The sequence below is a fragment of the Myxocyprinus asiaticus genome, chromosome 18, assembly GCF_019703515.2.
Source record: "Myxocyprinus asiaticus isolate MX2 ecotype Aquarium Trade chromosome 18, UBuf_Myxa_2, whole genome shotgun sequence".
Lineage (NCBI taxonomy): Eukaryota > Metazoa > Chordata > Actinopteri > Cypriniformes > Catostomidae > Myxocyprinus > Myxocyprinus asiaticus.
The window spans coordinates 47,814,535-47,831,942 of NC_059361.1; the positions used below are offsets into that span (position 1 = coordinate 47,814,535).

The following is a 17,408-nucleotide window of genomic DNA, read 5'->3' on the forward strand; positions in this document are numbered from 1 at the left end:
TTAGATGAAGTCTCTAGTCATATCAGTAACTTTATAAAACCTGTTTTATTCTACATGGAGAGGATCCCCTCATCGGGGCTGCCATGTTAAAATCACATGACCAGCTGAATACTACTCACTTAATCTCAGTCACCGCCCTGTTATCAGACACTTTCACTCATGGATTAAATTAATTATGGCTTACTGAGAGTACTGAATTTCTACAATGGCATCTATACCTGCAAACTATTGTGTTTGAGTGATGCTGCATCATGCCCCTAGATGTCAGTGTAAGTCCAAGACTACATGAACAAAAACTTACTGAGTGCACCTTTAACATGTTGGCTGAAAATTATTAATCCACACATTGGAACACAAGAAATCAACAGTTTCTTTCTATTGGACTGTAAATCCATCTCTCTCCATGCATTGTATACCCCGTTTAGCATGAATGCACACTCATAAAGGGACAGAGCGCAAGTATTATTCCCACATTAAAAAAAATAAAAGCAAATTTCTCTCATTATTTCGCCTTTAGAAATGAAGCACTGAATGAAACATAATAAACTTTATCCACATGGCTGGAAATCTGAGCTGCTCAGTATCCAAAATGCAAGTAAACATTTACTTAGGCAATGTCTCATAACATAAACAATAAATCAAAATGATAATGGAGTTTGATATGAAAAGTAAAATCTTAAGTTAAGGCTGTTCATTTAAAACAGTCTAGCCTACTTCATATCATCCTCATAACACACCCGTTACATTTCTCATTTCTGGACTCTTTCTGTGCTTTGTGTATCAGTCAGTGTTGGTCTCGTTTGGGTTGTCTAGTATCATGTTTATATACACATTATTAATTCACAGGTTAGGCCTAATGTCTTACCTACTGTATATTACACGTCACAATCTATTTATTAGCATGGTCTCCTCTCTCATGGATTCATGTTTATTACTTTAAGCCAACAATCAAATCTTTAACTCAGTCACTAAATCTTTGATTGGTTGTGAAAACACTACGCTTGGCCCAAAAGTTGCCATATCAACTTCTAACAAAAGTGGATCGAGTTCTGTAGCATAAGATCTAAAAAAACACTCAGCGGAAAAGCCATCTGGCCCCAGAGCCTTGCATGTAGGCAAGGCCTTGATTTCCTTGCCAAGCTCCTCCAAGGTTATCTCAGAATTTATCAGAATTTTTTTGCTCAGTTGTCAGTTTAGGGAGTTCTAACGGTTCCACAAAGTTTCTAATATCTTCTTCGGTGGACGAAGATGTGGAACTATAAAGATCAAGATAGAATTCTTTAAAAGCATTATTAATATCAATGGCTGAGGTAAATATTTCACCACCAGCAGATTTCACTGAGGGAATGATAGAAAAAGCTTCCCTGCTTTGTCCCCTGACTCAAAATATGCTTGCCCTGAATAGCCAAAACTCCACCTTCCACTACAAAATAGTATTATCTGTATTTCAGTTGGGTCAATTCTCTGAGGCCATCAGACGACATTCGATGCTTCAGCTCTGCCTCTGCATTTTTTATATTCCCTTCTAACTCCACAAGGTCTCATGCTTTGGATTTTTTGGAGGCATACTGTATGATCCGACCCCTGAGAACCTTCACTATGATCAATGACTGAGTCCATCAAAAGATTAAATTCTCCTCCCAATATTATATCATGAGGGGTGCCAGCAGTTTGCAACATCCCTTCAAGATCTATAAAAAATCATGATTCCGTATTTACAGCGTTAGGTGCGTAAATATTAGCCAAAATCAACCTTTGCCCCTGAATTTCTGCTAAAACAATAATGACTCTTCCTAATTTATCTTTAATCTGTTTGAGACATTAGAATTGTAGATGTTTACTTATCAAATGTAATGACTCCCCAGTTCTTACTTGAGGCAGCACTAAAGAAAACTAAAGAAAACATTTCCACCCCATATCTTCCCAAACTTTTCAGCTTCCTGCGGGGAAAGATGCGTTTCTTGAAGAAACACTATATCATATTTCTTACGTTTAAGAATATAAATAACCTTCCTTCTTTTAATGGGGTGCCCCAACCCATTCACATTCCACATTGTAGGGCTTTACTGGTTGTTTAGATTAGTGTTACTATCAGAAATAATTAATAATTATTTCTGTAGTTATTAATCAATATTTTAATTAATTAATTGGATCTAGCTCATTAAAACCTCACATGGGGCTCCAGTAAATGTAGTGTGCTACATTTAGGAGCAAGTTTGGTTATTAGCAATAATTAATAATGATCAAAGATAATTACTAATTATTAAAATCAATAGAACATTGATGAGAATCAATGTAGCTTTTTAATCCTTTAAAAAAAATCAACACTTATCAAAGATAATCGTTAATTGTTAACATCGATGAAACATTAATTAAAATTAACACTAGCTTATTGATCATTCAAATTCAACAATCATCAAAGATAATTATCAATTATCAAAAATCAACAGAATATTAATAAGGATTAACATTGACGGGGCACCACCCTAGAATTAGGAACTAATAACCAAATAGTAAAACAGTCTCAATATTAGATTGTTTTCTTAGGAAAATCGACATCCGAAGAATATCGATTTTCGGGAAAAAAACAATGAATGAAGGTTTGAATCCAAGCACTGACATCCCGTCAGCATGACACGGGCGTATGCAACACAAACCAAAACACTTCTCTTTGTAATATAAACAAAGTTTATTTATGCAGTAATATCAATTAATAATTAATACAATGCAGTCAATAAACTTCCGACTTACAACTACAAACTAAACAGTGACATGATTAGATATGGAAATAAAAATAATCCTATAACACATAAGGCGTGTGTGTGACAGTGTGTGTGTGTGCGTGTGTGTGTGTGTGTGTCAGTGTGGTTAGTGAGAGAGAGAGAGATGATTAAGTGACAGCCCAAAAGCTGATTTTGTGATAGCTGGAGAGAAAGCAGCTGTGCTCATCACTCAGAGACGCGGTAAAAGTCCTGCGTTATTTGACTCTAACGGATGAACTCAGTTTCTGTCTCACCCGCGATGGCGAAATTGCACAACAATCCAATTTGGTTGGACCACAATACAGCAAAACAAATTTGTGATAATTAATACCCTGAGTATTAATAATGAGCGGACATGGCGGTCCGTAAACTGTACAAGCAAAAAACCTTGAAACACAAGAATAACACACTATAATATTCTATCTCTGCCCAGACGTAACCTCTTACTTGAATCGCATGAGGACACAGGTAAAATGTGTTTTCTTCCGTCCTTTAACTTTGACCCGGTTCCTTGAGGCTCGGGTGATGACAGGAGGCCGTTTCCTCGCTCTGTCGGCGGGCGGTACGGCTATTGATTGTCAGCGGGCGGTATGGCTGTTGATCCTCGGCGGGCTGGCGGAGAACTCAGAAATGTCGACTTGATTGAAGATGGAAGAGAAATCTTTAATCTCTTCACTTCTGTAGGCAAACGGATGAAGATGCGAATTGCTCGGTGGTCTCCTTCGGATCCGTTAGAGTGTTTGGTTGAACACAGAGTAATCTCAACTTGTCCAGCGAGATGGAGATTGTATGGCTACAGTTTCAAGTCGGACATTACTTCCTTATGCCACGAGGTTGCACCGGAAAGCAGCAAAAAGCTACGTCCGTATTCGGTGAACTAAGTCGCTGGAAGCGAATTCTGGACGCATTTCAGAATTATTTGAACTCCTGATGATGTCATGTTTGAGGGACGTTCTGTTGTGTGCCTCATCTAATAGGAGTTGAGCGCTCGATCCTTTAGTGAGCAAGGCTTCATGGATCTGTAGTCTGTTTTGGACTCCCTTTGTTTGATTTTGGCGCGATTTTTATCAGTAAAATTTACGACTTAGAAGATGGGGGCTTGAGTTATGTTTTTATGACTGTTAGGCCTGCCTTTGTCTTCTATCTGAATACATGAGGCCCAACAACGTGGAGAGAGATAATCCACTCATATAACATTTGACATTTTGACATATTAGAAAAAATAGATTGTGTGTCAAAAATAAAATTATAAAGACCACATTCACCATTAGTGCAACAATGGTGAATGTGGTCTTTATAATTTTATTTTTGACACACAATCTATTTTTTCTAATATGTCAAAATGTCAAACCCCGAACATCCTTCCGAACCGAACAAACAGAACAAAGAAAAACGTGCGCATTAAGCCTGAGCACGGCAGCGCCAACCGGCGTCCATCCTTCTAATCTCAAACAGTCCATGTACGCCTACGAGTGTCCCCGCGACAACTTTTCCGCCGGATTGAAGTCCGGTGCTTCTATACAAATTTTGTGAGACAGAATTACATAACAGAAAATAATCTATAAAACAAACTCCAGCCAATAGGCAGAATAAACACAAAGAATGTGTAGATTCATTCACAAAACTGTATCGAAGGTGTGTTCCTCCACAAAACAAACTCCAGGCGCTAGCGGAACCAGCACAAAAAAAAAAAACGTTCAGTTTCCTCGGACAGTCAAAAGAATGTTCAGTGAGACGGCTGTTCATGAGTGCAGCAGATGACCAAATCCTTCCTATGTCCTGCAAAAAATACTCCAAAAAAGGCATAAGCACAAAGAACAAGCAGATTCATCCACAATTGTCCCGAAGGAGTGTTATTCCACAAAACAAACTCCAGCCGCTAGGCAGAACCAGCACAAAAAGTAACAAGAAAGGTGCCGAGGTGTCCGTTCCTCGGACGATCAAGAGTATGTTCAGCGAGACGAGCTCACTTGGGAGCAAATGTGAGAAACACACCACGACTTCCTCGGTCCATTGATTTTATGAAAGACATCGCTTGTTGTGGGCATGTAAATATTTTGCGGCCATCCTTTGAATCTATTCTCAGTTTGGCCGGAAACATCAGTGCAAAAGCGATCCTCCGTCGATGCAAGAGTTTCTTGAAGGACTGTTACTGCACAAAACAAACTCCAGCCGCTAGGCGGAACCAACACAAAAAGAAACAAAATAGCGCCCAGCTTTCTCAGACAGTCAAGTGTACAGTACTGTGCAAAAGTTTTAGGCACTGGTGAAAAATGTTGCATAGTAAGGATGTCTTTAAAAATAATGCCATAAATAGTTTTAATTTATCAATTAATGTCATGCAAAGTCCAGTAAACATAAAAAAAAAGCTAAATCAATATTTGATGTGACCACCTTTTCTTCAAAACAGCATCAATTCTCCTAGGTACTCCTGGACACAGTTTTTTTGGTTGTTGGCAGATAGGATGTTCCAAGCTTCTTGGAGAATTTACCACAGTTCTTCCATCTGTTTAGGCTGTCTCAATTGCTTCTATCTCTTCATTTAATCTCAGAGTGACTCGATGTTCGATATTTACAAAAGTAATGTTTGAGAGTCTAAAATTTATATTTCCTATTGACACACTAAAGCTGAAGATATACATAACTATCTTAAGATAAATTAAGACTTTTGCACAGCACTGTATGTTCAGCAAGTCAAGCTCACTTGGGGACCATGTGAGAAACATCAAATGGCTTACTCACCCCATTGTCTCTATGAAAGACAATGCTTGCTGTGGGCAAGTAAATATTTTGCGGCCATCCTTAGTATCTATTCTCAGTTTGGCCGGAAACATGTGCAAAAGCGATCTTCCGCTGATGTAAGAGTTTCTTGCATTCCTTGAATCGATCATGTTTCTCTCGTCGAATTCGCAAAGTCTGGGAACAAGAAAATGCTGTGGTTCTTCCAAGAAAGCCTTCCTTTACTCCTCGCATAACACAAGAATTTTTATCGGATGATCTCAGAAATTTGGGCAGAATTGATGGCCTGCGTCCCTCAGCAGATCTGTGAGGCGGGACTCTGTGAGCTCGCTCGATTTCCAGCTTATGGCCTGTTATGTTGAGCAGACTCGAGAAGAGCTCATCTAGGAATTTCACCATATCTCTGCCTTCCTCGTTCTCAGGAATTCCAACAATTCTGACATTGTTTCGCCGAATACGATTCTCAAGGTCTTCCAGCTTTTCCCAAACGCGTTGCAAATCTACTTTGGTTGCTAGCGGGTTAGCAGCTAATTCCCTCCCCGATGACTCCAGATAATCGATCCATTTCTCGACGTCCCCGATTCTTGTAACCAACTCAGAGAATTTTACCTCCATCGCCGTAATTGATCGCCGTATTACAGCAAGATCCTCCAGGTCCGCTATGCCTTTGTCAGCATCACCGACATTTGCCGCTGAATTTCTCCCGCCGCACCGTCCAAACCGAGTCCCTGGTCTGCTGCCCTGTCTGAGGAATCAGCTTAAGCACGTAAGTGCCTTTTAATATCTCCAGAGCCCGAGGATTTTGAATTCTTATGTTAGAACAGTTATGTTATCAGGGTGTATCGAATCTCACCGGTTTATGATAGAAAAATAATTAAAAACTAGCAAAATGCGCAGAGCTCGTCATTCACACATCTGATCCTTGCGTGGCGTCACGTGACTCTCGTGCCCCTACATTTTTGACTGTCCTTTAAATTTTTTACTTTGGGGCATGAGTGCTTCAAAATAAAAATGTTAGCGTAGAGCCCTGTAAGTACATGAAACATGACATTAACACAACAAACATAAAGCAGACAGATAGGAAGCTAAACTAATACACTAGTCTGATTCCTTGAGCAGTGATGATACTGCACTTTTAGGATAAGTTTTACACTGAATGCCGAATTCTGAATTACCATCAAAAGCTGATTTTGGGTTCCAAAAAGACAAATTACACTGTGCTCCAGTTCAAATAATAATGGGCCGTTATGCACACTGTATTTGTCTGTAGTGTAAAGTGATTTGTACTCCAGAATGCATGAAAAAAAATGTAAGTATAATATAAAATCACATTATTAATTTTAACTGAATAATGAGGACTTTAAGACATTACAGACATTACAGCTTAATTTTCTGTTATATCACAATTTTCTGTGAAGCTGCTTTGAAACTATGTGTGTTGTGAAAAGCATTATACAAATAACTTACTTCACTTGACTTGACATTACATAGAACCGGTGAAGATGTAAGCGTGTGTTTTCACCTTTCTGTGACTCATGCAGCTGCAGTTTCTCCTGGTGATCCCACCCTACCGCAGATTTATCCTGACGATCCATCTGAACGCCAAACTTCCCTCCAAATCCCTTCACATAGTCTGACATACAACAAACACAACAACATATTAGTGTGAAAGAGAAAGGGGCACAGACTGAAATGTGACTACAGCAGTTGCGGTGACAAATTTTTGTGCCACCATGGTGTTTAAAGGCCAACCACCGCCAGTGACAGTGTTGTACGGTGGTTGGAGGGCAGGGGAGAGAGTGCGCACAAATTATGTTTATTGTGGATCAAACTTTAAAAAATGCATCACTGAAATTAATCCCTTTGTAAAATATCACAAAATATGCAAAATACCATAATACAAAACTAAAAAAAATTGTATTGGCTTTTATTGCACCAATAGCTTCTTATAAGTCGGTAAACATCAACGGCTAAAAATATTACTGAATGTCAAAATCTGTTAATATAGCTAAACTTGAAAACTGATCAAGACTAAATATCAGTGAACAGCTGGACAATAATTAAATAGTTCAGTCCTACCTTGGCTGAAAGCTTTTCAATTCAGATGTACATTCTTTCAACAGGAAAAAACAACAACACTGTCCGGTTTTATAGAGGACCTCACTGGGGTTATGATGCTATCAGCCGCACTGAAAACACGTTCAGTCAACGAAAGTTCAGGTGTTTTGTATTTTTATTCCGATAAAAAAAAGAATAGATGTGCATCATGAGGATCATTTAACAATTCTGCTTAAATATATGAAAATATGACGTAAAATAAATAACTGCAAGATATAACCAATAAACTAACAGTGTTAATATATATGAATATTTATTACAAAAAAAAAACTTGTTGCAAATATGTCTCTTTAAATACAGCTTGGTATAAGGAAAATTAGTCAGTCAGTTTGTGAGTCTTTCTGAACGATTTATTAAAAGAACCAATTCATAAGATTCATTTTTGACTACATTAGATTTGCTAGATTAAACATGATCACTAAAAAGAATCGGTTCATTAGAGTCATTTGTGTGTGAATCGGAATACACGCGATGGATTTTGTTGTGTTTCGCCTGCGAGCACAAACTAATTTCAAAGACGTGTTTCCTTGCCATTATTTTGCGGCATATGGTCTTTTTATCTCCCCAACATTCAATTCAGACTTTAAATGGACATTCACAACTTGGGAAAATATGGTTTCTTTTGCCAAGGGGTGTAGATGGGGGAGGACCACTGCTGGAAAACACTGCATGGAACTGCCGTTTTACATGAAACCAAAAAGTAAGTGCAGCTTCTTTTTCTAACCTGTTTTCAAACCTGTGCTCGAGCATAACATCATCCGTCTGCAGATCCGTCTCAGAGTGGAAGAAATGCCATTAAAGCGTTTACATGCTAGTATAAAGCGATTAAAATAGGAGTACTCCACATATCCAGCGATTATCATTACTTTGATTATTAGCATAATCACAGTATCATAATCGCAATATTCTGTTTACATGAGTTACAGTTTAAATCGCAGTATTGCCTTAATCGCAGTATAATTGCATTATGAGGGTGCATGTAAACGTGGCCAATGAAGCGAATGCACAGCTGAACTTGAACAAGTTGCACTAGATGCGTAACCTGCATTGTGAATAGGCCGGTGCCATAATGCGCTACATAGTCGCTAAAGTCCTCCTAATGTACTCCTACAGTCTCTAAAAATCTGAAAATTAATATGTCTCTAGCATTAAGATTTGAAAACACCGTAACTTAGGATCCAATACTTCAATATACTCGTATGCTATTATTTCACTAATTTATTTCAGGTCTTATAAGTTGATACATTTACATGCACATCACCGCCACTGCCACTTCACCACCACAGTGCTAAGACCAACACTGACAGTATTGAAATGCTACTCCGGTACTAGAGAAGAGCATCTCCATTTCAACAAAGTTTAAAGGAACCAAACCAAAACATTTGAAAATATATTATATAATTAATCATACTGACATGACCCAGCAAAAAAAAAAAAAAGAAAAAAAAAAAAAATCAGGCAACCTGTATCTTCTGTTCTTAAGAAAACACTGACAACCCATGACTGTATTCTTAAACTTAGCAGCTGAAAACAGTGTTGACCTATGAAACACAGGAGAGACGTGTGTGACACAAACCTTTCTGTGACTCATGTTTCTCAGTCTTGCCCTGATACTCAAATCCCATTGCACTCTTGTCAACTTTATCGGTCTCCACTCCAAACTTGCCACCAAACCCTTTGGCATAATCTAAGAGAGGTTGAAAACTTCTCAACAGATCAAACCAAACCATATCATACAGGTGTTGTCAGTATTAACAATAATATTACTAACACATGAACACAGGCAGCTGCTTAGTGAATATGTGTCTGTGAGCGGGACCAGTAACGAACCTTTCTGTGACTCATGTTTTTCAGTTTTACCCTTGTAATCGAAGCCAACAGCGCTCTGATCCACGCGATCTGCCTGTACGCCGTAGCGACCGCCAAACCCAGTGGCGTAGTCTTGCAGGGGTAATAGAATGCAGCATAAGAGCACAGAGGAGAATAGGGTGAATGTCAGGAAAAATAGAAAAATCATATGACAGAAGAGTTGCTGAAGCTCTTTCTGCTAATGATCCTCTACAAGAAACAATGAACATTATTGTCATGTTGGAGTAGTGAATCACATACATTACTTGGGTATTGCACATATATATATATGTGTGTGTGTGTGTGTGTGTGTGTGTGTGTGTGTATTTACACAGTATATAAAGTATTCCTAAATACTATATAGAGAAGTGATAGCAACTGATATTTGGTCATTTCGGAGGCGATATGTAAATATAGTATACAGTGCATTATTAACTGTTTTCAAATATTTTTGAGTTAATACTACATTCACTCAATTCAATAATACCAAAAATTAAGTAAATATAATTATTACATTTAAACATTGTAAATATTATTTAAAATGATTTTCAAATTGTAATCAATTTATTATCAATTGTACATAGTGTGTATAAAAATTTATAAAATGTAAATCATTTAATTATATCTAATATAATTTTTATCTAATTTAATCTTAATATATAAATGATTATTGTTCTAATGTATATCTAATATCCATTTTCAGCTCAACTATTTTCTTTGCTGTAGATATCGGCATCTGCAAGGACTACTGAAAAAGCCATATCTGTTTGTCATTAATATAAAGTGTCAGTGATCGTACAGAAATATTAAACCAACATTACCAGTCAATGAATGAATGAATAAATGTCAAAATAACAAAACTGATGTTCATGAGTGGAAATTGTGTGATTGATTGCTTGATGCATCTGTTTTCTGTGAGTGTTTATATTTTGAGTGAAGAGTGTATGTGTATGTGCTAAAGAGTGACATACTGACAAATTCTCTCACACTCATTTGGAAAAAACTATAGATAAAACAATGACACATAATTCCATAATTTCAGGATGCTGTTGGTTTGACAGGTTCGTGAGGCAGAGTACTGTAAATGAAACCTGTTTTACAGTAAAGAAAGAAAGATTCACCTTTTTGAGATGCATGTTTCTCTGTTTTTCCAGCATACTCGAAGCCCACGGCAGACTGCATGAAACCCACACATTACTGAGAAAATGTGACATTGAGTAGAAACGGTCAATTGAAGATCTGAGGATCTAATGATTTACCTGGTCAACACGATCGGCTTGCACTCCAAATTTCCCTCCAAACCCCTTCGATGTGTCGGTCTGAGAGCAATGTTTGGATAGTTTACTCTGATACTCATGACCCACAGCAGACTACAGGAAGAATACAAAACGCACTGTTTAATTCTCATGAAGTGTAGATAAGCAAGGCAGAATGGCTTTCACTTCCTGAATCTAGGTGTGGAAAACAGAAGCCAGACTGAAATATTTGCAGCTGTAATCACAATGATCACAACTCAAACAGAGTACTGAAAAATGCACAGAATACCTCTGCAAATTTCATTTGCTGTCACTACAGTTATTAGTTCTGTTTTTCTGCTTCCCTCTTACTGGAAGAGATGTGCGTTTGGAAACATTGTAAAAGTTTTTCCAATGATCTTTTGTATAATTTTGTGAATCTCTTTCCAAAAGGATTTTATCTTATCACAAACCCAGAATACATGCATTACAGTGCCGATGTCTGTCTTACATTTAAAGCATAATTGAGAAGTATTGGGGGATATTTTGTGGAGGCAACCCGGTGTTAAGTAGGTCCTATGGATAAATGTAAAATTTTGCTAATGGCCCGAAATTGGGGCACACTTAAGAAAAACACTTGCACAAACAGATAATCATTCCTTGTCACTGAAAGATGACCCAATGTCCCTTTCCCATATCACCTTCAAAGAATCAAAAGTTGAAGGACCAACATTAGATAACAGTGTATATGTCAGAAATCTTCCTCTTAAGAGTGGATGAGGGAAAAAAGCTGTTTTTCCACTTCAGTAAGAGTAACTGTGACACTATAAAGTGCCGCAGTTGAAGAAACTTATAGAAATCATTACCGGGCAAGTTAAATTCCTGTCTTAACTGCTGAAATGATTTAATTTTAACATTTTTAAATAAATGCCCAAACTCCAACACTCCTCTTGACATCCAGGCCTGAAGCCCAATGTTCTGTATTGATGAGGGAAGATCAGGGTTGAGGGCAATGGGAGATTTAAGAGATAAATTAGTTGGAATGGCTAAGTACTTCCTAACATCCTTCCACACCAGAAGAGTATTTTCCACAGTAAAGTTATTAGTCAGAGACTGAATCTTTTGTGTATAATAAATAAATGGCAAAGAACATTACAATCTTTGATAACACATTGAAGATTCAGTCTCAACCCAAAGAGATTCAAGTCTATTAAGAAACCAACTTAACATGTGTTTAATTTGTGCAGACAAATAATATAACTGAAGATTAGGAAGCAAAGCCCACCCAGTTTTCTTGGCTTCATCAAAACGGAGAGTTTAAGTCTGGGCTTTTTTTTTATTCCAAATACCTTATAATTTAAGAATGTATCCTTAAAAAAAAAAAAAAACTTGTATTCAAATAGCATGGCAGACATTGGAACAAAAAATTCAAACTGGCAAGAATATTCATTCTTATAACATTAATCCTGCCAAATAAAGAAGTTGGAAGGTTTGACCAGTCTTATAAATTCTTTAGGCGTAAAATTAATTCCCAAATATTTAAATCCTGAGGATGCTAAATGGAGGGTGGAACTCAAAGTGGTTTCAGGAGGGACATGCATACACAAAGCCAGAGATTTATCCAAATTAATCTTATATCCTGAAAAATTACTATAATTATAAATTACTGCAAAAACTGTGTTAGTAGAGGTCTCAGGGTATTTAAGGTATAGCAGAACATTGTCTGCATAAAGGGATATGTGATGTTCCTCTGGGCCTATTTTAATGCCATGCATGTTTGCATTGGTTCTCACAGCTACTAGGGCTTTTCCTGCATAGAGAATTATGAGGCAGCCACCTACGTCAAATTCCGTGCCGTCTCCGACTGTTGACGAAACTCAGGCAGGCAGTCACATGCACATATAGAGACCCCAAGTGGTGCTGTGAAATTAAACCACTATAAAAAAAATCTCCATAGAGCCAGCATAAATTAGGCAAAATCCCTCCATTAAGCTTAACAACAAGCAAGCTAATCAGGCATTGGCTCAAAATAGCATTAGTTTACATATTGATAGTTAACATACTCAATCCTCTGTGGTCACTGGAGGTGCCGGCACGATCACCTGACTTTTTCCCTGATAACAGCAGAAATAAATACGCTGTCATTTTTGGTCATACAGATAAGAGCAAGATATCATTCGAAACTATAAAGGGTTTAATTTTATTTGTGTACACCAGAGGGAATTGCTGGTTTGGGAATCTGCGAAAGGAAGCAATAGGCCTGAGGTTATGGAGCTCTAACACTGTTTTAGTGAAGTTGCAAACCTTATAGCCTAAATAAATGCAAAGTATAAATCAAAGTTAAGAATGAGGAAATCAAAAGGGAGTGTGGAGAGACTGTGAGAGAAAAAACCCTGCTTCAAAACTATTAAACATGTATGATCTTGCAGATCAGTGTGTCCTAATTTGCTGGCGCAGCATTCTGCTTTCATGCCTCTATTGTACAACTGAGCATTTGATTGGTAAATATTTCTGCTCTCGCATAGAGAATTTCATAGCGGAATTATCTCACTTAATCGACCGCCTGTTGCTTTCGATTTCTGCTTCGGGATAAAGTGACACATAACCGCTGGTCAGTTTCCCAAAGCCAAATCCACACCTTAACGATAAGTGAAACGTAATTAAAAAAAATTCTAGAAATGATTGTACATTAGAAAAAAAATAATTCTTAAACGTAGGCAGTGCAATTTGTGAATTAAATAATTTTTATTTGTTTTAGGATCATTAAACATGATTTCATCTAATATATATTGGACAAAATCTCACTTTATGCAGGACAAATATTTTTAATTTGTTAGATCCATGATTAAACCTTGCTGTACATATAAAGAGTGCATACACAAGACATGATCGTTTGACGCATATAAAGTCCAGATTCACTTTATAATGCTTTAAAAATATTAAGGAAAAACAAAGGGGGCACATGCTATCTACTAATATAATAATTATTATATAAATAACCATATAATAATTGATTCGTACATATAAAATTGTAGGGAATATTAATAAAGCAACAACACTGAAAAAGAGAAAAACATTCACTGCTCTTTTCTGGATAACTTAATAATCCCTTTAAAACTGAACACAAAATTAGGATGAAAAATTGCTAATTTTAATTTACAGACCCAAAGTCTGATAGCATTAAATCAGAAATCAGAAAAATATTAATGTATCAAATCTACAGTATAATCATTCTGTGGAGACAACTGAAAAACAATTATGAATTTCACTTTTACCTGCAATATTTTTCCTGATACCAGTCCATGTTTTCATTATTTAAACGACTCGAACAAACTTTAAAGTTGAAAGTGTTTTTCTGAGTCGGTTGTGTCATTCAGATCCAGTTTAAACTGAAAAGCGCAAATTTGCACGTATGCGAGTTTCCGTGCCAACGCACGTTTTATCACTTGTAGAGGCATGTTTGATGATTTGTTTAAAGTAAATAAAGGTAATTTAGAACTGATTTTTTATTAAAGGTATTATTTGAAGATGTTCAATGGCATATGTGATAGAGAAATATTTGACTGATTACAAATGTTAACGAAGGTCTGGTAGACCTGAATATCTAACAGCCGTTGTAAACCAGTCCAAAATAAACAGCAAGATTTTATATACAAAAACACAATACAAATCACATAATTTCAGATGTATACATTACTAATCATTTGATAATTTAATAAATGTCGGCCTATAGTCTATATTTCACCCAGAGGGGCACTTCAGCCCATGTGGGCAAAGTGCAGTTGCATGGGCCACTGCAGCTACCCCCCGTTTACATGCTTGGAACCAAGTATACTACAGAGAAATTGAATGTCAGAGTGGGATTTGAGCAAACGCTTTTTTATCGGTGAGCGTGAGTGGTACTTGAGCGGAGCGTCTGCTTGGGCCATGAGCGGCTGAGTGGAGTGCACACGCATGGTGCGGGTTATTGAGCGGAGTGTCACACCATCACAATAACAGCAAAATGTTGTGGTTTTGTAAAATAAAGAAATCATACAGAATGCGCTTTCTGCCATCTCAGTCTCCGTGAACTTCTGTCTGGAGCGCGTCATGAAAATGAACTGAAACTCAGCATATACTTGCCTCGCAGACATGAGAAATATGTCTATAGAAAGCTTGAATTGTCTACTTTTAAATGAACCAATTTAAATCGAAAACAAATATTCTCTGATTGTGTAATCTGTATGAAACCAACGAGAGGTACAGTCTTTCCCGTTTGAGCTCATTATCGTTTTTGGAAGAAGACACGCTGTGAATTTACCTCAGAAGAAGAGCGTGATACGATACGGCCTTTCTAACACAAAAAGTGTCTCACAAAAGTTAATTTTGTGAGTGAAAACTGGAGTCTACAAAATCTATTATGTGTTTCATGGCCTTATTTCAGTGACTTAAATTACTAACCACACATAATCTTGATTTTCTCAAAAATGCAAACAAGTACATCTCATGTTTGGAGGGTCTTATCTTACAACACTGCTGAGAAAGTGATGCAGTTTATTTATTAATTTTGTTAATTATTCATGCTTGACATCATGACTACAATCATGTCAACTGTATCTGGGCAAAATTTTGTATTGTTATCTCCAAGCAAGTTATGGCATTTGGAACCAAGGTAGCCTTTTTTATCAAAAGTCCAAAAAATTCTCCAAACAAGTGATCTGAGGGTTTTACTGAACCTAAGAACTACTTACATTTGTAAATGCCACAATAAACCAGAAACACAATTACATAGAATAAGTAACAAGATCCAGCACTGTTTCAGTTGTGCGCATGGTAAATCAAGACCTGTCAATCTAAGCGATCAGTCCAATCCAAACTGTAAAACAGTGGCTGATTGGTCTCTACACATCGTCCCTTCCCATCATACCCACCCACATACCTGAGATCAGAGATGATCTTATTATTGGTTTAAGAGGTTAATCAAGTTTGCTGTTTGTTAACTATAAATGAACACATTAGCTGTTATGTTGTATTTAATTTAATGTTGAACAGGTTAGCTTTTTTGATTAAATATGCTATAAGTTGATAATTGTCATTTTCTTCAATCATCTAATTATTAAAACATCTAAAATATGTTGCTTGTAAGTGTTTGCTTCAGCCAGTGGAAGGCATGGTACAAGTGTATGTGTGCACATGATCAGGATGGTACCTCCTCTGCCTCATTTTGAGCCAGGAAAAACCCTGGCTACAGCCAGTGGTTCATTAACCAAAGAAAACAAAAGTGGTGAGAGCGGGCAGCTATGATGGCAGCCTCTATTTACTGGAAATGTATTAGATAATACTCCATTGGTCTTGACAAAGGCCACAGGTTCAGAATATAAAAGTATGACCAAACCAATAAACTTCAGTCCCAGCCCTACCTTCTCCAGCACTGCAAAAAGAAAGGGCAGTTCTACCCTGCCAAATGCGTTTTCGGCATCGAGAGATAAAATAAGAGTCCCCTGTCCTATTTAAATGATCAATTATATTAAATGCTCTGCAAATATTATCAGTACCATATCTAGACTTAACAAACCCGGTCTGGTCCGGATTAATAATATGAGGCAAAACAGTTACAAGCCGATTTGGCCATAATTTTATAATCCACATTAAGTAGACTAATTGGACGACAAGAGGAACATTTTACCGGGGCTTTATCTTAAGGAGCAAATTATACAGCCATTGATTCAGGTGTTGATTTAGTTTCTAAGAGACTATTTATTGCTGGCATTCAAATTGGGCAAAGCAGGGAGTCATGTGACACCATGCGAGGATCGGACGTGTGAACGGCGAGCTCTGCGCACTTAGCTAGTTTTAATCCTTTTTATGAAATAAACTGGCGAGATTCGATACACTCTGTTCCATAACTGTTCTAGGAGGACAATATGTCAAAGAGTTTAAAATCCTCTGGCTCTGGAGACATTAAAAGACACTTATGTGGTGGGGCCTGGGTAGCTCAGCGAGTATTGAAGCTGACTACCACACCTGGAGTCGCAAGTTCGAATCCAGGGCATGCTGAGTGACTCCAACCAGATCTCCTAAGCAACCAAATAGGCCCGGTTGCAAGGGAGGGTAGAGTCACATGGGGTAACCTCGTGGTCACTATAATGTGTGGTTCTCGCTCTCGGTGGGGCGCATGGCGAGTTGTGTGTGGATGCCACGGAGAATAGCATGAAGCCTCCACACGTGCTACATCTCCGCGGTAACGTGCTCAACAAGCCACGTGATAAGATGCGTGGACTGACGGTCTCAGACGCGGAGGCAACTGAGATTTGTCTTCCACCACCCGGATTGAGGTGAGTCACTACACCACCATGTGGACTTAAGAGTGCATTGGGAAATGGGCATTCCAAAACAGGGGAGAAAAAGGGAGAAAAGAAGAAGAAAAAAAAGACACTTACACAAGCTGATGCCCCCGAGCAGGCCGCAGGCCTGGGAGTCAATCTGGTCAGGGAGGTGTGGGAAATGCGGCAGGAGATGCTGAACATGATGGCAATGCTGACGAAGGTCGTTGCTGACTTGGATGATCTTGCTGTGATACGTCGATCGATCACTGCCATGGTGGTGAAGTTCACTGATGTGGTTACAAGAGTGGGGGGATGTCGAGAAACGGACCGATTACCTGGAGTCATCGGAGAGGGAATTATCTGCTAATCCGCAAGCAACCAAGGTGGATTTGGAGCATGTC

The 17,408-nt window shown here is 37.9% G+C and overlaps 1 protein-coding gene across 1 annotated transcript in view; it reads right to left on the minus strand.

Annotated features, from left to right (window-relative positions):
• The window catches only part of LOC127456156 (src substrate cortactin-like), a 68,563-nt gene that overhangs the window by 12,389 nt on the left and 38,766 nt on the right, over positions 1-17,408 (minus strand). The window contains exons 5-9 of the mRNA XM_051724500.1: positions 10,727-10,837; positions 10,589-10,643; positions 9,450-9,560; positions 9,196-9,306; positions 7,024-7,134 (exon numbers count right to left, since the gene is read on the minus strand). Coding sequence (XP_051580460.1) covers positions 7,024-7,134; positions 9,196-9,306; positions 9,450-9,560; positions 10,589-10,643; positions 10,727-10,837 — 499 coding nt within the window. The remainder of the gene's footprint in view (positions 1-7,023; positions 7,135-9,195; positions 9,307-9,449; positions 9,561-10,588; positions 10,644-10,726; positions 10,838-17,408) is intronic.